Raw genomic sequence first — 26,787 nt, 5'->3', positions numbered from 1 at the left:
TTACTAGTAACAGAGAAATTTAAGTTAAAACCACAATGAAATATCATTACCACATATACCAGGTTGGCTAAAATTAAACAGCCTGACAATACCATGTTGGCATGAAGAAAGAGCAAGAAGAACTGCTATTCACCACTGGTGGAACTATTAATTGACATAACCACTTAGGAAAGACAGTTTGGCACTGTCTACTAAACTTTGAGTTACACCTACTCTATAACCTAGCAATTCCACTCTTAGACAGGTACTTTGATCAGACATTCCCAAATTGTGATGCCTGACCAACAGTCTCAGAATCATTTGGAAACTTCCTAGAAATGCCAAATTCCTGGCCTCCAGTCCAACTTAAGCAGCAATCAGTGCCCAGCAATCTGTGTTTTAACAAGCCCTCCAGATGATTCTGATACATGTTAAAGCTTGAAAACCACTGCCATAGAGAAATAGGAATATATGTTCACCAAGACACATGGACAAGCATGTTTTTAATAGCATTGTTGATAATAGCCAAAGATGAAAACAAGACAAATGTCCAACATCATAATGGATAAATGTATTATGAACTAGTTATACAATGCAATGAACTAATAAAAGTGAATGAATCTCAGCTGTACAAAATAGCGTGATGACTCTCAAACAAAATGGTGAGTAAATATTTGAGGCCACCCCAAAAATACATTTTTATATACATATAGAAAAAGGCTCTTGTCAAAGCGTATACATGTTTCAAGAGCCCAAAACTGTACCTCCAGCCCTAACGTTCTTTTTAGAGCTCCAGGCTGGCATATAACTAGTACCTGCCACATAATGTGTGCTCAGAATAACAGGCCTCATTCTTTATAATCTTTATAGTGACTGCAGAGTATTTTATAATATGGACATATCATATTTATTTAACCAGCACCTTGTTGATGGGCTTTTCAAGAATATTACTTTGGCTGCCCAAATAAACTGAAAATTCTGTGAGGTGAGAGATCCTGTCTGTCTTCTTCTAAGACAGTGCCTGCTATTCAGTAGTTATTTAATTGAATGGACTTTCCAAATTAATTTTCCTATAAGAAAAAAATGGCCTGGCCAGTTTTATTTATCTTTGTTACAGCATAAATCAATTCCTCATAAATTTAACTCTAGAAAATTAACTCTAGAAAATCCAGTCAATTCTGGGCATGATGACAAAATAAATCATCTACACTTGGAAAATAGTCTAGACTTAGAGTAGTGTGATCCTCCAAGGTCATTTAATTTCCCTACATGATATCCCTTCTCAGTCTCAATGCAACAGCAGCTAGGAAATGTGTCAAGCATTGGAGTTAGGAAACCATATATCATACATTTTCTGAGAGTACCTACTTAAAGCGTTCTTAAATGCTCTTGACCCTATATTCTAATGTGTGATTTGGAACATATGACACCATACCTGGACCTCTAGGGAGTGACTGGCTCCAGAGAAGATGCTTATAGGGCAAAAGAGGCCATTTGGAAAGCCTGCTCCTTTGAAACCTTGCCTCCATACTCTCTGGTTTATAACAAGTGATTCTTCTTCAGTCCTAGAAGAATCGTAAAGGAGCTTCCTTGAGCATTGGCTGTCAGAGCAGGGCACAAGGGCAGCTGCAGGAAAGGGCAGCAGGTGTATGGCTCAGAGAAGAGATTTAAGCAGCAAGCCCATTGGCTGGAGCCTTGGAATGCCCACTGTGATGTCATATGGAGTCATGAGGTATAAAACTGTTTGGATGAGAGGGGCATGTGGTTGAGTAATGGCTCTGGTTTGGAGGCTAACCATCCCACTGCCACATGTCAGCCTTCTGCTATTATTTGGTTTCCTTGTCTGGAGGCTTTGGGTGAGGTTTTCTGGGAAGCACAGTAGGAAACAGGTGGCAGCCAAGACGCACTCAGAGGTATGTGATGCAACACTCTCTTGAAACTCACTGCTCCCTGTCCCTGCCCCTGTCCCTGGAGACATGGAAACTCCTAATCTTGGGCAGTGGGAGGAATTGATGGTGGGAAGAGGGGAGTTGAGGTAGTGCCTATGGATGTCGTCCTGCAAGTCACTCTCAGTCCTTTTCCCTTCAATACATTTCAACAAACTTTGAGCACCTATTATATATGGCAGCATACTAGACATTGAAGAATAAAACACCACCTCCACCTTTTTGAGGTATAGTGGGGGAGAAAGTCAGACATATATACATACATATATATATATATATATATATAGACACACACACACATACATATATATATATATATATATATATAACCCAAGACATATATATATATATCCCAAGGAAAGAGAAAGGGATGAGTTAATAGAGGTGTAAATATTGCTGAAGAGATGGGAGGTAAAGAGTATTCTAGGATCTATAAAATGCCTTTGCAGGGAGCTTAGGTTTGAGCTGTGCTTCAGAGGAAGTGTAGGATTTTGAAGGTGGATAGGATGGGTGGAGGAGAGTAGTGGAAGATTTTCTAGAGAGAAGGAATTGACCAGGGGAAAGCATGGGAAGCAGAAGAGCATTGGATGTGTTCAAGGAGAGGTGAAGACACCTATCAGGAATGGAGCGTACAAGTGTAGGGAACCGGTTGGGGAAAAGTGAGAGAAAATGTCACAAAGTGGTTAGAGGTCCCATTGTAGAGGGCTTCAAACACCAGACTGAATACTTTGTATAAATATTATTCTGTCTGCAATTGAAAGGCATCAAAGATTTTAAAGCCAGGTGAAAATGTGCTTAGATCTGTGCTTTAGAGCACAGAATTTAAACTTTAAAAAGTTTAAACTCTCAACTTTTTTTTTCTCAAACACACCACTTGGGAGTCTAATTAAAAAACAGATTCTGATTAGCAGCAGATTCTGAATCAGTAGAATTCTGATTCTAATTCAGGAAGGGATTGAGATTTTGCAATTCTAATGAGCTCCCAGGTGATCCTATTGCTATTGAACTGAGCACCATACCTTATTTCGACTTTTTTTTTTTTTTTTTTGGCTGCGTCATGTGGGTTGCGGGATCTTGGTTCCCCAGCCAGGGACTGAACCTGGGGCCATGACAGTGAGAGCACCAAGTCCTAACCATTGTACCGCCAGGGAAGTCCCAAGCACCATGCTTTGAATGTGTGGCTTTAAATAACTCCAGTGAGTGCATGTGGTGGTTCTCTGGTGTAGCTAATCCAATAGGAGTCTACTTTAAAGAATTAATGGGAGGGCTTCCCCGGTGGCGCAGTGGTTGAGAGTCTGCCTGCCGATGCAGGGGACACGGGTTCGTGTCCCGGTTCGGGAAGATCCCACATGCCGCGGTGCGGCTGGGCCCGTGAGCCATGGCCGCTGAGCCTGCGCGTCCGGAGCCTGTGCTCCGCAACGGGAGAGGCCACGACAGTGAGAAGCCCACGTAAAAAGACTTAGTGGGAAGGAGGGGGAAGGAAGTGAAAGAATCAGAGCAGTAAGATGCAAAAGAGGACATTGATTCATTCCCCCGGTGTTTATCACCCACTGCCACCACCATGTACAAGGCACTCCTCTGGGTACTATGGATGCAGCAGTAAATGGAAGGGACAAAAATCTCTGCCCTCGGGGCTGTGAGAGAGGAGGAGGGTCCTGAGGTGAAAGTTTGGCTATAGGAAGTGAGGCAGAAAGAGAGTAAAGGGATTGAGTCTTTTTTTCCTGATTGGGCCTCAAATATAAAGAGTTAATTATAAACATTATCATCATTTTCCTATGAGGACTATAGTCATCTTTGTATCCCCTATGCCTGGTATACTGCCTGGGATATAGTAAGTGTTCCACAGGTGTTTGTGAAATGAAAGGATGACTTCTCAGTTTTAACCCTGAATGATTGAAGAGATGGCATTTTAAGCAACATAAGAAACACCTGACAGAAGTTGTGAGTGTAGCAGGAGGCGGAAAATGTATGTGGACATATTCGCCAAGCAGCTCTATGTCCTTTAATAGAGTTCTATAGTCTTCTACATGATGGTCTTCTCTCTTTTCGGTTAATACCTTGATACTTTATCATTTTTAGTGCTATTGTGGAAAATATCTTTCATATTTAAAATTATATTTTTCTAGTTTTTTTGCTTCAGTAGAGAAATGCTATTGACATTTATAAGATTTTCTGGTATTCAGAAACCTTGGTGAATCCTTTCATTACCTCTGATGGATAATGTCTTTGATTATCATTTCAATTGCTTTCATGCTTATTGGTCTACTCAAATGATCTATTTCTTTTTACCCAGTTTTTATATTTTATATTTTTTCTAAGAATTTAACCATTGCATTAGGCATTTCACATTTATTAATATAGTTATTCAAACTATTTTTCTTCTCTTTCCTACTTCAATTTTCAAGATTTATATTTACTTTTGCCTTTTGCCCTAGGGGCATTATCAGCCCAGGACCACATTTATTTTCATTTTGAGGGTTCCTGACTACACAAGGAATATAAATTAGAATTTCAAACCAGTGTGAGGATAGACTCTTGGTTAAAAATTTCAGAGAAGGCTTTTTTTCCCACCCAGAGTTCAAGTTTCCTTGTCTGGTGAGCAGATATTTTTCTAGCCACTTTTTACCAAGTGTGTAGCAGTTTGACAAGCCTGGCTTTTTTTCCTGGGGTCTCATTTAAATAGCCACTTCACATGGGCCTTATCTTTGTCCCCACCTTACTGTTAACCTAAGTTCCTCAGTGGCTGACACTGCAAATGACCTAAGGCATTGAAGTCTCAACTAGTTTCCACTCTTGTTTTTCAGTTTTATTCTGATTTTTGACCTGGAGATTTCCCTTACTTTCTTGTAAGGAGCTACATTCTGCATTTAAAAGATGTTTGTTGTATTTTATTCAGCATTCCCAAGTGTTTTCTAGTGGGAGATTATTTAGGTCTATGATATGTAGAGATCATTTTGAGATAAATATATAGAAAGATCATTTGTAAATACATCAACCTGTATTTCAACATCAGTTTTCCTTTTGCTTATGTTTTTAATCAACAGTCCATTATGGACATAAATTAAATAATATATGACTAAGTATAAAATCAATTGAAAACTGTCCGAAGTTCAAAACTACCACTGCAGCTAGGGTTATTCTACTACTGGCCTACCGCATTAGGAGCATGTTCATGATTCCCTATTAATTGTTGTGGAGGCTCTTTTAATATACCTTCAGAGACGGATGTCCTAATATAAAGGGAAGAAATAAAAAAAGTTTTATTTGAAATTGTAACAAGTGTCAGTTATGCCTTTAAAATGACCTGGAACACCCTTGCAGAAACCCCAGGAGTTTATTAACTACTGGATGGGAAATTCTGACCTGCAGGATAAAATAAAAATCCCACATAATCTGGCATAATCTGGCTTCCACCTATGTTTTTAGCTTCATCTCTCACTACTTAGCAAAAGTGCACCTAACAGTCATGATGCTCTAATCTGCTCAGTGATGTTCCCACTTGCCTGGGATGCCCTTTCTTCACCTAAAGACCTTCTGTTGATTCTTCATACTCCAGTACAAATGGCAGCTTCTTGAGGAATTCTTCCCTTCTCTCCCAGGCAGTTAATCACTGTTCTCTTTATTCCCTCACACTTACATTTCTTTTTTTTTTTAATAGATTTTATTTATTTATTTATTTGTTTGTTTATTTATTTATAGCTGCCTTGGGTCTTCGTTGCTGCACACAGGCTTTCTCTAGTTGTGGCTAGCAGGGGCTACTCTTTTTTTTTTTGGGGGGGGCTACTCTTTGTTGTGGTGCGTGGGCTTCTCATTGCGGTGGCTTCCCTTGTTGCGGAGCAGGGGCTATAGGCGTGCAGGCTTCAGTAGTTGTGGCGCATGGGCTTCATTAGTTGTGGCTCCTGGGCTCAGTAGTTGTGGAGCACGGGCTTAGTTGCTCGGAAGCATGTGGGATCTTCCCTGACCATGGATCGAACCCGTGTCTCCTGCATTGGCAGGAGGATTCTTAACCACTGCGCCACCAGGGAAGCCCCGCACTTATATTTCTGTTACAGCATTTACCACATGGTATTGTAATTTATCTGTTTAGACATCTATTTTCCCTACTAGTGTACCTTCCTAGAACACAGGGATCGTATTTATCTCTACAGTTCCAGCACCCTACACAATACTGAGAACTAAGTAAGTACTCAATAAATGATTCTTGAATAAATGAATGACGTAACTGTTGCTGTGGTTATGGATACCAACAGTATCAATATTTATGTCTATGAGATGAAGTGCGCTGTCAATAAAGTCTCTAACCTAGAGTATTACCTGATTTTATTTTTTTCTTTTTGTTCCTTTCTAGACTTCAAAGCAGCATAAATTGAAAAAGATCCAGAAATTCACAGGTTAGAAAGATCCTATTCTTCAGTTCAAAGCTAATGACAAATCAACTATGGGGTCTGTTTTAAGACGCTAACCTTTAATAGCAGGTGGAAGGAAGAAGGTTGAAACGACTATGTAAATGAAAGAAATAGCCCTACTCTTTCTAGCATCTCCACTTCCAAAGAAATGTAAATGGCTCCATAATTCTTTCCATGCTTCCTATCCTCATGCTTTCCTAATCTCTTTTTGTGCAAAGCTCAAAGTATCAGGAAAGAAACATGGTGTGACTGAAGAACAAAGAAGGGGTAACTACCAAGAGTTTGATGCGGGAAGTTTTGGTACCTTTTTTCTCTAGCATAGACACTGGATAATACATATCTTTTCCTCCAAAGATATGTATTCCTCTGTTTACCCCACTCCATCTCCCTATCATGATTATTCCTGCTCTTTCCAATGGCTTACATCTACTACATGCTGAAGACAGCGTCCTACAGCTTAAAAAAACAAACAAAATGAGAGCTAGGTTAAATCTGAGCTCCACCACTAATAAGCTTTATGATCTTAGGCATGGCTTTGTCTTTGTTTCCTTATTTGCAAAATGAAGGGGTTGAACTAAGGTGATGTCAATAGTCATCATGCTAATAGATTCTTTACCTCTACTCCCAGATCCACAGTGGGAAGAAAATCTCAGGATGGGTTGCGTTGAAGCTAACCTAACATGGTGAGTAAAGTCGATCTTCACTGTGTCTATTCTTTCTCTCTTCAGCCTACCCTACTGATAAATTCTATAAAAGTCAGGAGTAAGATACCTGGGACTCTATTTTACTTCCCTCGCTATGATAGCTGTCTCTTTTCTAAGTCTCTCTTCTTATTGTTTTCCTTACCAGTACTTTAATATCACTTCAATTACACTGACAAACTCTGTTGCATCCAGCTTTTCAGGACTCCCTACGGGCTGGTCCCAGGAATGTGTATGCTGGTCAATGGACAGGAGTCGTCAACAGATCGTCCAACACCTGGAAAGTGCAAGGTCAAGTAGTTTCTTGGTTGGGGTTGAAGGTGGTAGAACTTTTAAGAGGGAGGAAGGAAGAGAGTGAAGGAGGGAGGGAGGGAGAAGGAGAGGGAGAAGAAAGATGGTTAGTTAGTTAATTAGTTTTGGTAGTGGGGGAAGTTCTGGGTTCGAACAAAGTTTAAGAACAACTGGTCTGTGAATCATTTCTGATTGGAATGGGGACAAATGCCTCCCTTTCTCCTGGTGGAGGAATTCTTTCCATAAATAACTGATGTTGGGGAAAACAAACCTTTTGTTTGTTTTCCCTTGGTCCACATTATTTTGCATTTGAAATGGCCATTATCTTTCCCTTTTCCTGTTTCAAAACAAATAGAAACTTTTCTCTTTATTTCTTAGATCAAGTCTTATGGAATTGGGTTTGCCTGAACCACAGGATACGATTTCTTCTTCCACCTCCTCTGCTTCCGTGGCTCAGGGGCCTGTTCTACAGCAGCATAAGACCCAAGTGACTAATGTGGAGCTGACCCCACAGCTACCATATCAAGTCAGAGATAGCATAAAGGTTACTCCACTGGCATTACTTCAAGTCATGGATTCAATGGGGTTAATTCCAGAATCACATTCAGAAGTGATAGAATCTGTAGGTTTGTTACCACGGCCACCAAATGAAGTCGTGAAACCAATGGAAACCACGGAAACAGTGAGTGTAAGCCAAAACCCATCACATCAAGTCATTAAATCAGTGGAGGTAACCCCAAGATCTCAGCAGCAAGTTATGGAATCAAGGAAGATGACCTCAAGACAGCAGAATCAAGTCATAGGCAATGTGAAGGTAACTCCTATAGCATTGCTTCAAGTCATGGATTCTATGGGGATGATTAAACAATCACATCCACCTATCATACAGTCAAAGGGAATGACCCCAAGGATGCAATATCAAGTCAAGGAGTCAGTGAAAAGGACCACATTGTTGGACCATGAAGTCATACAACCAGGAAAGATGAGTCCAAGGCTACAACATGCAGTCATGGAAACTGTGGAAATGACCCCAGGGCCACAGCATAAAGTTATGGAATCGGTGGACGTAACATCAAGGCCACAAAGTCAAGTCATAGAACCACTGAAGATTACTCCAAGGCCAATATGTCAAAATACAAAATCACCTGAAATGATCACCAGGCCATTGCATCCGGTGATGGATTACCTGGAAGTAACTCCAGTGACACTATTACAAGCTATGGATTTCATGGGGATAATTCCACCAACCCAGTTACATGTTATAGAATCTGGGGGGTTGACTCCAGACGCACAGTCTCAAACTGCAAATTTGACCCCAAGGGCAACTCAATCAGATGGTTTGACTTCTTCTAGCTCTCCTACTACTATTGGTCCATGTGGAGTGGTAGAATCTGTGGGCTTACCTCCAAAGCTACCACCTAAAATCATGGAATTGGTAGGACTGATTCCAATGCCATCACAACAATCCATACATTCTCTAAAGGTAACTCCAACAGCACTGGGGTCACCCATGGGAATGATCATAGCACCACAGTCACAAGTTGTAGAAACTCAGGATTTGACCCCAAGGCTAATATCTCAAGCCAAGGAATCTCTGGAGTCAACTCCTGAGTCATGCATTCAAGTGTTAGACTCTGAGGGGATGACTCCACAACCACATCATCAAAGCACAGAATCTATGTCATTAACCCCAGGACCACCTCATCAAGTCATGGAGTCTTCAAGGTTGACCCCAAGGCATCAAATTCTGGAGTATTCAGAGATGAGTCCAAGGCAAAGCCATCACGTCACAGAAACTATGGGTTTGACATCTGACACCTGGCTACAAATGGAGACATCTGTAGAGGTGACACAGTCACACCATCAAATGATGGAATCTTTAGGGACAATCCCAAGGTCACTGGGTCAAGGTACAGACTCTATGGGAATGAGCCAAAAGCCACTGCCTCAAGTCACAGAATCTATAGAAATGCTACAAGAAATGCTACAAGATTCATCACTGCTTCAAGATGTGAAGTATATGGGGATGAAGCCAATGCCACAATTTAATGTTATGGATCCTATGAAGTTATCCCCAGGATTGCAAAATTTGAAACCTGGGAAACTGATCTTGGGACCAGAGTTGCAAAATTCAAAATCTATAGACATAACCACAGGTTCAATTCCACAAATGGTAAAATATGGACAGCTGATCCCAACTGTGAACTCTATAGAACTGGCCCCAGAACTACAACTGCAGAGTATAAAACCTGATGAGTTGGCCTCCATACCACAGCTGCAAAGTGAGAAATCTGTGCAGTCAGCCCCAGGGTCTCAGCTTCACGGTGTGAAATCTATCCAATTGACCCTGGGACCACAACAACAAAATGAAAAATCTGCTGAGTTAGTCCCAGCACCACAGTTGCAAAGTAGGGAATCTATAGACTTGGTCCCCAGTTCACAGTTGCAAGGTATGGAATATGTTCATTTGGCCCTACCATCAGAGCTTCCAGGTATAAATACTGTGGAGTTGACTCTAAGACCAGTACAAGAAGATATGAAATCTGTGGAGTTTGCCCCAAAGCCATGGTTACAAGATATAAGATCTGAGGAGACAGCTCCAGTATCATTGCTTGAAGATGTGAAAACTCCTCAAATGGCAGAAAGTAGGAGGTTGATTCCTGAGACACAGGTAGAAGATATGAAATATGAGGAACTGATCCCAGGGGCACACATTCAAGCAGTAAAATCTGTAGAGTTGAACCTCAAACCGAACCATCAAGTCACAGAACCTAAAGGATTGACCCCATGGCATCAAGCTTCAGAATCTTTAAGGATGATCTCAGAGCCAGGATATCCAGAAACAGAAGCAAAGTTTACCTCTGACACTTGTCACCATGCAAAAGAATCTAGGGGGTTGATACAATCATCTTTAGGAAATACTCCAGGGCCACTGAACCAAGCTTCAGAATTTATGCAGATGAACTCAATGTCATTCCAAGGTACTCTTGAGCCAATGTTCCAAAGTGTAAAAGCCATGGGAGATACTCCAGTGTCACAGCACACAATACAAGAATCTTTAGAGTTGGTACCAGGATCAGAGATGCAAGGTATGAAATCAAAGATGTTGACCCCAGAGTCCCAAGGTATGAAGTCTGTTCATCTGAATCTAGGACCATATTCAGAAGTTATGAACTATGAGGAGTTGATCTTGGAACCACAATTTCAAAATGTGAAATCTGTTCCATTGACCTCAGAACCACAGTCCAAAAGTATAAAACCTGAGGAGTTGACTCTAGGGCCATTAATGCATGATAATAATTTTGTGGATTTACACGTGCCACTGGAAGAATCTAGTAGGTTAATTCCTGAGACACAGTTACAGCATGTTGAATCAAGGAAAGTGACCATGGAACCACATTTACAAGGATTGAAATCTGTGGGTCTAACTTCCAGACCAAGGCATCAAGACACGGAGCATGCAGAGTTAGCTGCTGAGATCTTCCCACAAGAGGAAGAATCTGTGAAACTGATCCCACAGCTAGTCTTGAAAACTGCTGGGGTGGTGCCTAGGCCACATTTCCAAAAATTTTCAGAGATGACTCTAGGTCAAGGCTATCAAGATACAGAAACTGTGAGGCTGACTTCTGAGGCTTCGCCCCAAGTAGCATTAACACAAAAACCAATAGGTCAAGTTAGAGAATCTACAGGAATGACTCCTGTAAGGCCACATCTTCAGGTTACAGAGTCATCAGGGATACCCCTAAGGTCAGAATATGAAAACACAGAAACTGTGGGGTTGGCAACATTTCCAGTTGAAAACATCCAGGAGGTAATACCGGTACTACCATATTCAGAAAAAGGATCTCTGGAGTTGACTTTAGGACCAGGGATGCAACGTGAGATATCAGGGCCACTACTGCAAAATTTGAAATATGTGAAGTTAACCTCTGAGTCATCCCCATTAGCGGTAGGATCTAAACAGTTTATTACAGGACCAAAACCACATGTTATGGAGTTGACCCCAGAGCCACAGCTCCAGGCAGTAAAGTCTAGGCAGTTGGAGCCAGAGCCAAAATTACAAGATGTGAAATATGTTAATTTAATTCAACAGTCAACTACTACCAGAGTGGTAGAATCAGAGAAGCCAATACAAGAGCCAGTGCTACAAAGCATGATATCAGAGGAATTGACTAAGGAGGCACAGCTCCAAGGGCCACAGCTGCATAGTGTAAGATTTTCAGAGTTATCTCCAGAGCTGCCACTTCAAGGAGAAAGACCTATAGATTTAATCTCAGGGTCACCACATCATGGTGTGAAATCTGATGAATTGACCCCAGGTTCCCCAGTGCAAGAAATAAAATTGTCAGATTTTATCCCAGGACCAAAACATCAAAGTGTTGTACCTGTAAAGTTGACTGCAGAATCACAACCTCAAAGTATGAAATTTATGGAACTAAACTCAGGACCATGTTTGCAATGTATCAGATTTTCTGATTTGACCCCAGAACCAAAGCATCAAGGTTTCAAACATGTGCAGTTTATACCAGGAACACAGCTTCCAGATATAAAGTCTGTAGGATTTGTAACAGAGTCATCTTTGCAGTCAAGTCAAGGGCTCCCAGCTGAAAATATGAAACCTGTTCTGTCTGTTGAAGGATCACACTTTCACAGCTTGAAATCTGTCAAACTGACCTCAAAACTACAATTTCAAGATGTGAAATCTGAGGAACTGAACCTAGGGTCAAGGCAGCAAGATGTCAAATTTTCTGAATTGACTTCAGGGCCAAAGCTTCAAGGTGTCAAATCTGGGGAGCAAACCCCAGGACCACTGTTTCATAGTATGACTTCTGTGGAGACGACTCTAGAGTTAGGGCTTCAAGATTCTAAATCAGCAAAGATGTCTCCCGGGCTTCAAGGTGTGAAACGGGTGGAGCCACGGCTACAAGATGTCAAATTTTGTGATCTGACATCAGGAACTCAAACTCAAGGTGTGAAATCTTCAGAGTTAAACTCAGGGCAACAACAACAATATGTGAATTTTTTTGAGTTCCCTCCAGAGCCAAAGATGCAAGGATTAAAATCTATGAAGTTGACCCCAAATCTTGAGTCACAATCTCAAGGTGTCAAATCTGTAAAGTTGAAATCTTCAATACAGCTAAGAGATGTGAAGTCATCTGAATTGCCTCTGGGGCCAAAAATTCAAGGTGCAACATATATGAAGTTCAACCTTGGGCCACAGTTGCAGAGTGTGGAAACTCCTGAGTTATCCCCAGGACCACAGCTGCAAGAAGGAAAATTTTTGGCATCAACCTCAGAGCCACAGCTTCAAGGTAGGAAAACTGTGGAGTTACACCAAAAGCCACAGCTTGAAAGTATGAGAGCTGTTCAGTGGATGCCTGCGCTAGTGTTTCAAGGTGTGAAATCTCTGCTAAATCTTGGGTTGCAATCTCAATGTGTCAAACCAGCAGAGTTGAAACCTTTGATACAATTAAGAGATAAGAAGCCATCGGTATTGACTCCAAGGCCAAAGCTCCAAGGTATACAATCTCTGGCATCACTCCAAGAACCTCAGCCTCAAGGTCTCAATTTGAAACCTTGTCTACAGTTTAGAAGTAAGAAATCATGTGACCTGACTTCCAAGTCAAAGCTCTGTGATATAAAACCCATGATGTTCAAATCTAGGCCTCACTTGCATGATGGAAAATCTCCTAAGTTGATCCCAGGACCATGGCTTCAAGAAGTGAAACCATTACCATCATCCCCAGGAACACAGCTTCAAGGTGTGAAGTCTGTATTGCTTACACAAGAGCCACGGTTTCCTGAGGTGAAATCTGGGGTATTAAGCCAAGAGTCACAATTACAAAGTGATGAAACTATAGAGTTGAACTCCCTACTACACTTGAAAAGTATGAAGTCATCTGAGTTGACTCTTCAGACAGAGCTTCGAGGTGTGAAATCTGAGGATTTCACCAGTGGGCCACAGTGGCAAGGCCTAAAATCTTCTAAGTCACCGCCTGAGACAAAGTCCCAAGATAAGAAATTTACTGAGTTAATCTCTGACTCACAGTTGCAAGGTACAACATTTTCTAAATTGACTGTGGGGAAAAAGATTCAAGGTGTCAAATCTACAGATTTCAACCCTGGGTCATTGTTACGAGGTGTGAAATCTTCTGGATGGGCCTCAAAGATAAAGCTTCAAGATGTAAAACATAAAGATTTCAGCCCCAGTCCTCAGGTGCAAGTTCTGAAATCTTCTGAGCTGATTCTGGGATCAAAGCTTCAGAATGTGAAATTCGTGTTCAACTGTGAGCCACAATTGCAAAGAGTGAAATCTTCTAAATTAATCTCAGACTCAAAGGTTCAAGATGTGGAATCTGTGAAGTCCAAATCTGGGCCACCATTGCAAGGTGTGAAATCTTCTGAGTTGATACTGGGGACAAAGCTTCAAAAAGTGAAATCAGTGGAATTCAAGTCGGGTCCACAGTTGGAAGATATGAAATCTTCCAAATTAATCACAGGTATAAAGCTTCCAGATGTAAAATCTATGAATTTCAGGTCTGGACCAAACTTGCAGGGTATGAAATTGTCTGGAGTTATCCCAAGGGAAAAGCTTCAAGGTGTGAAGTCTGTAGAACTGAAACCTAGTCCAAAGTTACAAGGTGAGAAATCTTCTGATTTGACTCTGGGGAGGAAGTTTCCAGGTGTGAAATCTGTAGAGTTGGACTCAGGCCCACACTTACAAGATATGAAATGTTCTGAGCTGATCATGGATATAAAGCTGCCAGATGTAAAATCTAAGCAGTTAAGTTCTAGACCACACGTTCAAGGTATGAAATCTTCTGAAGTGATCCCAGGGACAAAGCTTCAGCAAGCGAAATCAGTGTTCAACTCTGGACCACAGACACAAAGCAAAAAATTTTCTGAGTTGATTCAAGGGACAAAGCTTCAAGATGTAAAATCCGTAGAGTTTAACTGTGGACTGAAGTTACAAGGTGGGAAATCTGATTTAACCCAGAGGAGGAAGCTTCAAGGTGTGAAATCAGTGGAGTTCAACCCTGGACCACAGAGACAGGGTGAGAAATCTGATTTGATGCTAGAGTGGAGGCTTCAAGATATGAAATCTGTTGTTCCGTGGTTGCAAGGTGCGACATCTTCAGAGTTAACACCAGAGACAAAGCTTCAAAGTGGAGAATCTGTGGAGTTCATCACCAGGCCAATGTGGCAAGATATGAAACCTTTTGAGTTGACTCTTGGTACAAAGGTACAAGATGTGAAATCTTTGCGGTTTAACTCAGCTGCACAGTTACAAGACAGGAAATTGTCTATGTTGACACCAGAGGCACGCCTTCAAGGTGTGAAATCTCTGGAATTCAATCCTGACCAACAGTTGCACGATGTGAAATCTTCTGATTTTTGTCTGGGAACAAGGCTTCACGGTATTCAATATTTCGAGTTCAATCCTCAACCACAGTTGCAAGAGGTAAAACCTGAGTTGAGCACAGAAATGAAGCTTCCAGATGAGCAGTTTCTGGAATTCAAGCATAAGCCTAAATTACAAGGTGGGAAATGCTCTGAACAGAATCCAGGGCCACAGCTTCAGTGTGTAAATTATATGTCAGTCAATACTGGGTCACAGGTGCAAGGTATAAAGTCCTCTGGGTTGAATCCTAGTCCACAGCTTCAAGGTAGAAAATCTAAGGTGCTCTGCATTGGGCCTAATTTGCAAGGTGTGAATTCTTCTGCATTCCTTTCAGAACCAAAACTTCAGTGTGTAATTTCTACTGGATGCAACCCTGGGCCACATTTGCAAGGCACAAACACTTCTGAATTAACTTCCATTTCAAAACTTCAAGGTATGAATTCTTCTAAGTTAAATTCGGAGATCCCAGGAGTGGATGTCATATCTAACGAAAGGATTAAGAGGAAGCAGGTGGAGGAGTCAGGGAGCTCACTCCGGAGCCTTTCCCACCATCCACCACAAAACTGGAGATCACTGTCTAGGATCTTCCAGGCAGGATCAGGGGCTCGAAGAGGCCTTACCTGGCCTGTCCTGGGCAGGCGACGGAATGTCTGGGAGAGTCGCTCCTGGAGGCAGCGACTACCTCGAAAATACCTCTCCAGTATGCTAACGCTGGGCAATGTCTTGGGGACCAGCAAGGAAAGGAAGCTTTATTCTCAAACATCTTTAACAGAAAGAGCCACTGCAGATACCTGTCAATCTATTCAGAATTTATTTGGGGTTCCAGTTGAATTGATGGAATTTTCCCAGAGTCTGCTTGAGAAGGGTCAAGGTACTATTTCTCAGCCTTCAGTTGTCAAAAACTACATTCAGAGACATACTTCATGCCATGGTCATGAGAAAAGAATGGCCTTAAGGATGTGGACACGTGTCTCCATGTCCTCCATAATACAGCACTACTCTGGCACTAGAGTGAGAATAAAGAAAACAAACTCAAAGCCCTGTGATACCTCCCAGGAAGTCACTCAGCACATGCCTCTTTCATGTACAGGGAGTCAGCTCTCTGCCCCAGCAAAGTCAGAGTCTTCCTTCAACTTATTTTTTGCTAGGAGAGATTCTGTTCCAGTGGAAGAGAGTAAGAACTCACAGAGTGATTCGCAGACAAGTATTTCTGAGTCCCAACACTCCCTCAAGCCAAGTTATGTTCCCCAGGCCAAGTCTGACTTCCCAGAACAGTCCCAGCTTCTACGAGATCTGCAGCTAAAAATAGCAGCAAAACTGTTAAGGAGTCAAATACCCCCCAACGTACCTCCACCTTTAGCTTCAGGTCTGGTTCTAAAATACCCTATCTGCCTACAGTGTGGCCGATGTTCAGGATCTAATTGCTGTCATAAATTACAGGCCACTTTTGGAACTTATCTTCTTATCTATCCACAGCTTCACCTTGTAAGCACTCCTGAAGGCCGTGGAGAGGTCAGGTTGCATCTTGGCTTTAGGTTGCAAACTAGGAAAAGACCCCAAGTCCCAGAGTATCATAGAAGAGGTAGACCCATCACACCAAGGAGCCTTAGATCAACATCACTAAGGAAAGCTAAAGGCTATACTCAAGCTTCCAAGAGTCCTACTTCTACAATAGATTTCCAGTCTGGGTCTTCCCAGTGTCCTGCTCCTATACAAGTCCACATCAGGCGAAGGCAAGGCGGCAGCCCTGGCCTAGTAGAAAAGACAGAAATTAGAGAGGCTGGACACTATGGATTCACTGAAGTTCACTCTCTATCAGAGAGTGACTCTGAAAGCAATCAGGATGAAAAGTGGGCTAAAGTGCGAACAAAGAGGACCCATCATTCAAAACATCCAATGAAAAGAATCCCCAGGGAAGTCAGAATACAAAACACAAAGTTCTACACAAGTCGTACAGCCATAATACAGAGGTCCTCTAAGGAATTACCAAGCCAGTTAAGAAGGAAGAGGAGTGAAGCGTCTCAGACAACTACCGCCTCTTCAAAAAGACAACCTAAGAAATCTTCCCCACCAAAATTCATTCAACTCCTTTCTAGGGGCCTAAAGCAGGCATTCCAAACAGCACACAGAATTATGTCTTTGGTTTCTGTTGTAGTATCTTAGGACAGGGCCGAAAGTAAGCTCATCACACAAGATGAGTTGTGCCGAAGCACGGCAGTAGAGGGCTGCCGCTCGCTCAGGCAAAAGAGTGCCGTCTGTCCTAACTTATATTAAAGCATTATATAGATTTACACTTTAAGACTTGTTTTCTTAACATTTCAGAAGTGCCAAAGCAGCAACCTATGTTTTTATTAATTATAGAAGCAATAACTGGCTTTCGTGAGCACCTGCCGTGCTTCGTCCTTGAGCGCAAGAACAGCACAAAGTTCCCACCATTATTCTGGTTATACTGAAGTAGCACAAGGACATTTCCTTGCGTTCCCACCACTCTGAGTATACTGAGGACATCTCATGGATCAGTGCCCAAAGCACTCAATGCTTCTTTTGCAGGCCCCCGGTTTGCCGGGGGGGCACTCGAAGCATTCAGAACTGTTCACAACTCTGGCTTATTCGCATGCCCCCGGTTTGCCGGGGCGTGTTGGGGGGGGTGGGCTCAAAGCAATCAGGACTGTTTGCAGTTCTGGCTTATTCGCCAGCCCCCAGTTTGCTGGGGAGGGGGCTCATGGGTCACATCTCCTTTCCATGTCCTCAGTTATCCCACTACATTTCCCCCTTTTTGTTTTACAATTTCTGTAGCATCAAGGAGAACACGGCAGCATTACTCTCGGTACTAAACTACATGGAATTATTTTGCAGCTTGTTGCGATGTTGCATGGCGGGTAGCTTTCACTCGTCGTCGAACTACAGCTAAACATATGATTATTATTATAATGAGCATTAACAATCCTGCAGTAGAACCAAATAAAGCATGTAATTTAGACATGGGATTTAGATTATTAAGTCCTTGAATAATTCCAGTCCATACTTCTTGCGAATTAAGTCGTTGTAATTTCTTCTGGAAAGTTTGTTGAATTTTCCCTTGTAAATTTACAATTTCTTCTGTCAAATTTTTGTGATGTAATAAATGCTTTTTTATTGTTGTCCCAGGGAATGCAGACTGATTGTATGGAACTGAAGTGACACAAAAGGCACTTTGATTCCAGTCACAACATAGCTTCATTTGTCTTTGTAAATTTACAAGTTGGTCCCCCAACATAACCACAGCTTGTTGTAAGTCTGCTATTTCCGAATATATTTCCGAATCAATTTGTCGTTGATAGGACCAAAGCATTCCAGAATGTTTATGCCAGTCAGTTATACAGTCAACGGTCTGAATAGATTGTTCTAAAGCAACTCCAGCAACTGCAGCAGTAGCTGTTATGGCTATAATACCCATGACAGCTGCAATCAACATTCCTACAAATCTTTTACTTCTTTTTAACGCATCAACTAAATATTGCAAAACAGCCATAGGAAGAGATTCTTGCCATTCCCTTCCAAGATTGACAGGAAGCCAAAGACCTGTCCGAGCTTGTAAGATATACACACTTTCAGTAGATATGTTAAAAGATATACTAGAGTTAATACAGGTATACAGAGAGCAATTTTTACACATTATAATACCTTGAGTCTCATTCCGTACAGCTGGTCCCTTTAACAATATATAAGGTAATTTCACACAACTACGAGTATACCGAGTAACATCTTTATGAAAAATCAAACTATGATTTTCAGATTTATTAACCATATGTCCTACCCAGGCATTAATCTTTCTCAGAGCTGCCATAAGCTTCCACAAGTCCTTTTGGATAGGATAGCCATTTAAATGAGGACCAGGAGGAGAAAACCCTCCAGCATGCCATACTATGGTATCATTAATAGTATCGCTATAAATAGTGTTATCTTCTTTATGCCAGTATAAATCCTTCAAACCCTTTTTTCCTAGGGCGGAGCCAAAAGGGCTCCAATCAATGACGCTTCCCCAAGAAGTATTAACAAGAACCCAAGCCATTTCTCCTCAGCATCGAGTCCAATGGACCCAATCCGATAATCGATCCACAAGAGGCACCTGGCATGGGGGCAAATAAGGTGCAGAAACATTTTCATTAAGAGTGGAATTAAAACTTTTAAAACTATAAGCACTCAAAAGATATAACCCATGATATCTGCTTTCATTTTTGACAACACTTAACCACGCCTGATAATTCATTTTAAGGCAATGATCTCCCTTTCCCATACAAATAGGAGGTCCATTAACACCCACAGTGTTATTTTCTATTATCCTTCCTTCTTCTTCTGGCTTCAAAGGGCCTCTATCATCAAAAGGACCAGGCAACCATCCAGACTCATTTACATATACAAGAATTGGGGCATCCCACCAGGTAACCCCCATATTAAGAGGAGGGTTAGGAATATAAGTCCAATAAGTATGGTTAGTACAATTTATCTCATTGGCTGATATGCTTATTACCTGTGCAGACAACATTGCCAACATAGCTACAAAAAGATTGGTGCTAGTGAGGGGTTTACCCTGTGAGATGACAAGATTTTCAGCAGTGCCTGCAAACTTTTTCACTTGCCCCCGAGTCAGTGGAGGCGCCCTCTTTGTTTGATCCAATGGCACACGGAATGCTCTCTTGCTCAAATCCGTCTCCGCACATCCCTTCGTCATTCCCGTCACATCAAGGCTACGCTTAGTTGCCAGCCCGAAGCTTTATCTTCTTAGCCGGCACCCAATAGGATTCAGCTCCTGCAGAAACAAAAGCATATCCTTGGCCCCAACGAAGAACCTCGCCAGGTTCCCAAGTGTTAGTATTTTCATTTAATATAAAAACAGGCTGTCTAAGTTCTTGTGTACTTGTTTTTGTCCAATGTCTGTCAGCTGCACTAAGATCATCTTCTCCATGATTCAAAAAATTAAGAGTAAATAAAGCAATATGTATTCTTTTCCTAGGACTTTGTACCTCATCTCCCCCTTTTTGTTTTATAAGCATGTCCTTCAAAGTGCGGTATTGTCGTTCAATAACCGCTTGTCCCGTACTGTTTCCTGGGATACCTGTAACATGCTGTATATTATGTGTGGCAAAAGAAGTCTGACATTTTTGAGAATGATATGCAGAAGCATTATCAGTTTTTATGCTGTCGGGAATTCCCATAACAGCAAAAGCTTCTAATAAATGAGTTATTACAGCATCAGCTTTTTCAGAAGATAATGGAGTTGCCCATGAGAAATGAGAGTAGGTATCTACAGAATGATGAATATATTTTAACTTCCCAAAACCAGGATATTGAGTTACATCCATTTGCCAGATAGTATGAGCAGATAAGCCTTTAGGGTTAACTCCAATATTCAAACAAGGTTGATTAATAGCATCACATCGCCGGCATGTACGGAGAATAGTTTTCGCTTGTTTCCATGTAAGATTAAATTTATTTTTCAATCCTCTGGCATTAGTATGATATCTATGATGTTCTGCTGTAGCTAATTGTACAGTACCCACTAAAGTATCAATAAAATCATTTCCATCTACCAATGGGCCGGGTAAATGAGTATGAGCACGAATATGAGTAATATAAAGTGGTGCAGTACGTAGTCTAATTGTATGTTGTATTTGCAAAAATAAAGAATGCAGTTCTGATCCATTATCTGGGATAAAAGCGGTTTCAATATTTTTAACTGTAAATTCCACATACTGAGAGTCTGTAATTACATTAAGAGCAATTGGATAATCTTGTAACAATAGTATTACAGCAAATAGTTCTGCTTTTTGAACTGAAACATATGGAGATTGTAACACCTTTTGATCATGACTGTTAGTATATCCTCTTCCCGTTTTATTGGCATCAGTAAAAAAAGTGGGTCCTAAAAAAAAAAAAAAAAAAAAAAAGTGGGTCCTATAACAGGATCTGATTGAACTATTTTTTTCAAAATCCAATTAGTCTTTTTCAAAAACTGTAAATGTTTATCAGAAGGATAATGATTATGTATTTTACCTATATAATGAGCACAGGCAATTTGCCAGTTATCCTCTAGTTGAAAAAGAGTTTGTATTTCTTTGTTTGAAAAAGGGACTATAAGTTCATGTGGGTCCTGACCACATAGTTGCCTTAATCGTAACCTACCTTTAATAATAATATCAGCTATTTTTTGTACATAAGATTGCAATTTCTTTTGAGCTTTATGAGCTAAAAATATCCTTTCTATGAGATTATCTTGTTGTTGTAGTAAACCAGTAGGAGAATGAGGAGTATGAAATACAATAAGTCGTAAATGATCGAGAGATTCGATTCGATCCAATTGTGCATCATGTATATGTTTTTCTATCCATTTAAGTTCTTGTTCAGCCTGGGGAGAAAGTTCACGGTAACTATTCAATGCTGGATCGCCCTCCAAGGTGTGAAATAAATTTTGTAACTTATAAGTAGGAACTCCTAAACTAGGCCGTAACCAATTAATATCTCCTAATAATTTTTGAAAATCATTTAATGTTACAAGAGAATCTCGTCTAATTTGTACTTTCTGAGGAATAATCTGAGTATTGGTTACAATTTGTCCAAGATATTGCCAGGGAGCACATTTTTGAATTTTTTCAGGAGCTATCTGTAAACCCCATTCTTTAAATTTTAACTCTGCTTGTTGTAACATCTGCTGTAATGTTTGCTGATGAGGATGAGCAAATAAAATGTCATCCATACAATGAAGAATACGTGCCTCAGGATACATGTGACGTAATTCCTCCAGAGGCTGATTAACAAAAAATTGGCACATAGTTGGACTATTTAACATCCCCTGAGGGAGAACTTTCCATTGAAATCTCTGAGCTGGATGTTCTTGATTTAAGGCTGGTACAGTAAATGCAAATCTTTCACAATCTTGAGATTGTAATGGTATAGTAAAAAAACAGTCTTTTAAATCTATAAGTTCCCAATTGCGAGGGAGCATTGCAGCAGATGGAATTCCAGGTTGCAATGCCCCCATAGGTTGAATAATCTCATTAATTTTTCGTAAATCTGTCAACATTCTCCATTTACCTGACTTTTTCTTAATTACAAAAACAGGTGAATTCCAAGGGCTAGTGGATACTTCAATATGCCCTGCTATTAATTGTTCTTGTATTAATTGGTGTAATGCTTGTAATTTTTCTTGAGTTAAGGGCCACTGCTCTGTCCATATAGGGGTATCTTTCAACCATTTTAATGGTAATGCAAATTTTCGAGCAGTGGCCCCTACACTAAATTTGGATATCCAAGCCCAGTATAATCTTTCCCCGTTTTAGTTACATATTGGGGTTCAGTAGCATTTAATTGCGAATAATCACATTCCTTATTTGACATCGTTTGCATTGCTTCAGGGGAAATTGTTGGTATGGAGGTAGAGGTTCCCCATTGTTGTAGTATATCTCTTCCCCATAAATTAATTCCAATATTGGCCGCATATGGTTGCAACACAGCTTTTTGTCCTTCCGGGCCTTTACACCCCAATAATTCCTTACTGCGCCAAATCATATGCAATGTTCCTATTCCTGTAAAAGTAACTTCCACCTTTTCTAAAGGCCAATATGAAGGCCATTCAGACTGTTTTATTATAGACACATCAGCTCCTGTATCAACAAGGCCCGTAAATTTCACATTATTGTTAAAAGTAATCGTTAATTGAGGACGTTGGTCATTGAGAAAGGATTGCTAAAAAACATTTTCTCCCGTGCTGCCGAACCCCCCCCCCTTCCCCGTACGCTTTACGGGGGCGGCTGCTTGTTTTACATATGGTAACAATAACAATTGAGCAATTCTTTGTCCCTTATTAAATTCTATAGATTTTGAAACAGAAATCATAATAGAAGTTTCTCCAATATAATCCTCATCAATAACTCCAGTATGAACCGTTACACCCTGCAGAGTCAAACTACTTCGTCCTAATAATAGTCCCACAGTTCCTGCAGGTATAGGGCCATAAACTCCTGTAGCTAATTTGTGTACTCCTCCTGCTAGCGTAAGGATACAATCTCAAGGAGCAATTAAGTCAACGGCAGCACTGCCGCTGGTAGCATGCATGAGATCAGTAACTAAGAGCTGAGGTTGAGACTGTCCTGTAATGTCTGATAAAAGCTGGCATTGCTTACTGGATACCGTTGAGAGTTTACTGTCACTTTTCCCGTATTGTTGTTGTGGCCCTGGGTTGGGCCTAGCTTCCCGTTTCCCGAGACATCATCTCGTGGAGGCAAAAGATTTCCTAGCTTATCCCTTTTGAATGGCATTTATTAGCCCAGTGTCGTCCTTTACCACACCGGCGACACATACCAGGTAGCTGCTCATTCTTAATCTGTTTTGATATCTGGCCTTGCCCTTTTCGACAATCTTGCATCACATGTCCATACTTTCCACAACTGTAACATTTAATACGATTATCTTTCAATCCTTCATTCATGGCAGCTACAAGTGAATTGGCCTGATAAGTAGGAGATCCAATATCATGGCAAGCTTTTATATACTCCTCAAGTGGAGCGTTTACAGCCCGTAAAGGCCGCAATGCCTTCTGGCATTCAGAATTTGCATTCTCAAAAGCCAAAGATTGTAATAATAAATCTTGCACGTCTATTTGTGCTACAGCTCTTTGAATGGCTGCACGCAGTCTAGACAAGAAATCAGTGTAAGGCTCACCAGGCCCTTGCATTAACTTAGTAAAAGATTGTGCTGTTTTTCCAGGGGGTTCCACTTGTAACCATGCTCGTAAACAACACATACGTATTTGAATGATTCGTAAATCATCAAATTGAGCTTGAGCTTGTAGATTACTAAATGCACCTGCTCCTATTAATTCATCTAAAAGTGGCCCTGGAGGATTGCGGGCCGCATTAGTCCTTGCCATGGTTTCAGCTTCCTCTCTCCACCAAGTTTTAAACTGCATATGTTGTCCATGTTCAAGAACAGTTTTGGCAATCGCTTCCCAATCATGAGGAATTAACATGTTTTCAGTAGCATACCCAGACAAAAGTCCTTGAACATAATTAGAATGCATCCCATACGCATTAATGGCTTCTTTTAACATTTAAAAAATTTTTATATCATGATGGTTATAATCAACATTTACATATCCATTCGGAAATTGATCATTAGCAGGCACAGCTTGTCTAACAATAGGGAAAGCAAAAAAGGATTCAGAATATTGCTTTTCTTGTTTACTCATCTCTTCTTCCAACAATATTCTATTAGATTCAGGTTTTAGAGGAAAGAGAAACTGACGAGAGGCTCCAACAGGATAAGCTGCTAATTCTAAAGGAGGAGCCGAAGGAATAGTAGGACATGGTTCCTGATATGAAGGAGTAGTAGTATTGCTTTTATTTTCTTCCAGTTTAGTCATCAAATTTTTTAACTTTGAAAGTATATCAGAAATCTCATTCTGTTGAGAAAGTGGCATTTCATTTTGTTTGCTAACCTGCTCCCGATCTTTATTACCATCAGAAAAAGCCCCTTCATCACTGGAATCCGAAAAATCCTCTCCTATCTCAGACACAAGGGGAGGAGGGGGCGGAGGAAGGTCCTCTATAGGAGACTCACGAAACAAAGTACGAAAAGCAGCAGAATGATCGGGAGCAGAATTCGGACGCTGAGGACACGCCCCACTGTCACTTTCCGTCTCAGATTGCAATGGTTCCAGGGCAAGGGAAATTAATTTACAAAGAGACCAAACACGGACAGATATAGGGTCTCCATGCTGATGAGCTCTTCTTAAGGCTCGCATAACCTGTTTCCAAACATTTACATTTAACTGGTTATGACCAGTAGGTTGAAACCAGTAACAATGTTTACGTACCAGCGCAAACAATTCATCAAAAGATTCCTGTTTCACTTTTACTCCTGAACGCCATAAGAACTGTTTCAGGAGTTTACTATATTGAAATTCTACTGAATGGGAATTCCCCATTACAGTTACTCTACTGTTGCCGAAGGTTTCGCTTACTCTGAGCGGACCAATTTTCCCTTCGGTCCCGCGATCACGCGATTACTTACCTTCAGGTCCCTGTTCGGGCGCCAAATGTTGTAGTTTCTTAGGACAGGGCCGAAAGTAAGCTCCATCACACGAGATGAATTGGGCCAAAGCACAGCAGTAGAGGGCTGCCGCTCGCTCAGGCAAAACAGCGCCGTCTGTCTTGCTGTGGTAACTTTTATTAAACCATTATCTAGATTTACACTTTAAGACTTGTTTTCTTAACATTTCAGAAGTGCCAAAGCAGCAACCTATGTTTTTATTAATTATAGAAGCAATAACTGGCTTTCGTGAGCACCTGCCGTGCTTCGTCCTTGAGCGCAAGAACAGCACAAAGTTCCCACCATTATTCTGGTTATACTGAAGTAGCACAAGGACACTTCCTTGCGTTCCCACCACTCTGATTATGCTGAGGACATCTCATGGATCAGTGCCCAAAGCACTCAATGCTTCTTTTGCAGGCCCCCGCTTTGCCGGAGTGGCGCTCGAAACATTCAGAACTGTTCACAACTCTGGCTTATTCGCATGCCCCCGGTTTGCCAGGGCGGGCGGGGGCTGGGGGTGGGCTCAAAGCAATCAGGACTGTTTGCAGTTCTGGCTTATTTGCCAGCCCCCAGTTTGCTGGGGGGGGTGGGCTCATGGGTCACGTCTCCTTTCCATGTCCTCAGTTATCCCACTACAGGTTTGGCAGAAGCCTGAGGACAGGACAAGGCCAGACCATTTCTGGTCAAGCAAAAACTACCTTCCAAAACAAAAAGCCAGAGACTTTGCTTATCAGGAGATACCAAAAGACACACGATGCCAACTCTCAAGCTAAGGCCAACAGACCCAACCATTAAGGAGGAGAGCACATTGTGGGGAGAAACAGACCAATTCAGATCAGCTCAACAACCAACAGGAAATAGCTCTTTCCAACCCAGACCTATACAACTGCCCAAGCCCATAGTTTCCCAAAGAAGTACACTCTCAAAAACACCTCAAGCAGCCAGCCTTTGGGTCTTGTTCAAAATGAGAGTAATAGCAGAGCTAAGAAAAACTTTAACAGAAATGAAGTCTCTAGCCAGGAGTCCAAGAACTCCAAACCAGGAACCAGAGTTCATGCTGGAGGGAGATTCTTACATAGTTCCCCTATGAACAGAACCTCACACAGTCACCTTAAAGAAAAATCCACACACAAGGAACGAAATCACCACAGCTTCTGTAGGGAAATAACCCCATGGAATTCTTCTGGAAGTAGCCAATATAGTCCCTCTGAGAGGAGCCACCACAGGGCCTCTGAGAGGAGATGTCGCAGTCCCTCTGAGAGGAGATGCCACAGTCCCTCTGAGAGATGTCACAGTCTCTTTGAGAAAATCCGTCGCGGTCCCTCTGAGAGGAGAGGACACAGTGCTTCTGAGAGAAGACCGTACAGGCCCTCTGAAAGGGGCAGACACAGTCATTCTGAAGAGTGGACACAGTCCCTCTGAGAGGAGCCACCAAAGTCCCCTCAAGGAGACACTCAAGCACAGCTCACCTAGCGAGAAGCCCAGATATAGTTTAGGTAAAGATTTCAGGAGTAACTCAAACATGTCTCCTAAAGACCACACCAAAAATCCCCAAGGGAGGGCAAGTTTGGAGGCCTGACGCTAGAAGATGGGAAGAGACCCGCCCCAGTTATTCATTGCCTCACTCAAGTCTCCACCAAGCTGCCTTTTCGTGGCTTCTTTCCTGCTCAGCCACTGGCTTCCACTTTCTGCGCCGTCAGCAATAAAAGAGTTTCTACCTGAGGGGAGGGAGGGAGGGAAGGCGGGAATGGCTCTGTCATTTCCCTAAGATAAATAAACGGGTAATAATTGTCCTTCCTGTGCACCTAGAAAGACCACTCGTCGTGCCCGGTGGAGCATGGGGGCGTGGAGGGGCAGGAGAGGTAGTGCAAACGGAGGGAACGAGACGGAGGGACTCCGAGGCCAAACAGCAGTTCCAACCACCAAGCCCCAATTTCCCGACTCCCAAAGCGCACTCTCGGGGCGGGGTCTCAGAGGAAGTGTGTGGGGGGCGG

The 26,787-nt window shown here is 41.7% G+C and overlaps 1 protein-coding gene across 1 annotated transcript; it reads left to right on the top strand.

The window, feature by feature from the left end:
- Positions 1 to 1,751: 1,751 nt before the first annotated feature.
- SPATA31H1 (SPATA31 subfamily H member 1) lies at positions 1,752 to 26,372 on the top strand. Its single transcript, XM_065890840.1, is given in 12 exon segments — positions 1,752 to 1,892; positions 6,274 to 6,350; positions 6,958 to 7,014; positions 7,228 to 7,318; positions 7,781 to 8,616; positions 9,760 to 10,489; positions 11,042 to 13,463; positions 13,713 to 16,867; positions 25,432 to 25,513; positions 25,516 to 25,722; positions 25,725 to 26,199; positions 26,201 to 26,372. Coding segments are annotated over 12 exon segments (8,445 nt in total).
- The last annotated feature ends 415 nt before the right edge of the window (positions 26,373 to 26,787 follow it).

This window comes from Phocoena phocoena, chromosome 14 (assembly GCF_963924675.1).
Source record: "Phocoena phocoena chromosome 14, mPhoPho1.1, whole genome shotgun sequence".
Taxonomy (NCBI): Eukaryota; Metazoa; Chordata; class Mammalia; order Artiodactyla; family Phocoenidae; genus Phocoena; species Phocoena phocoena.
This window is presented reverse-complemented; position numbering and strand designations above follow the sequence as displayed.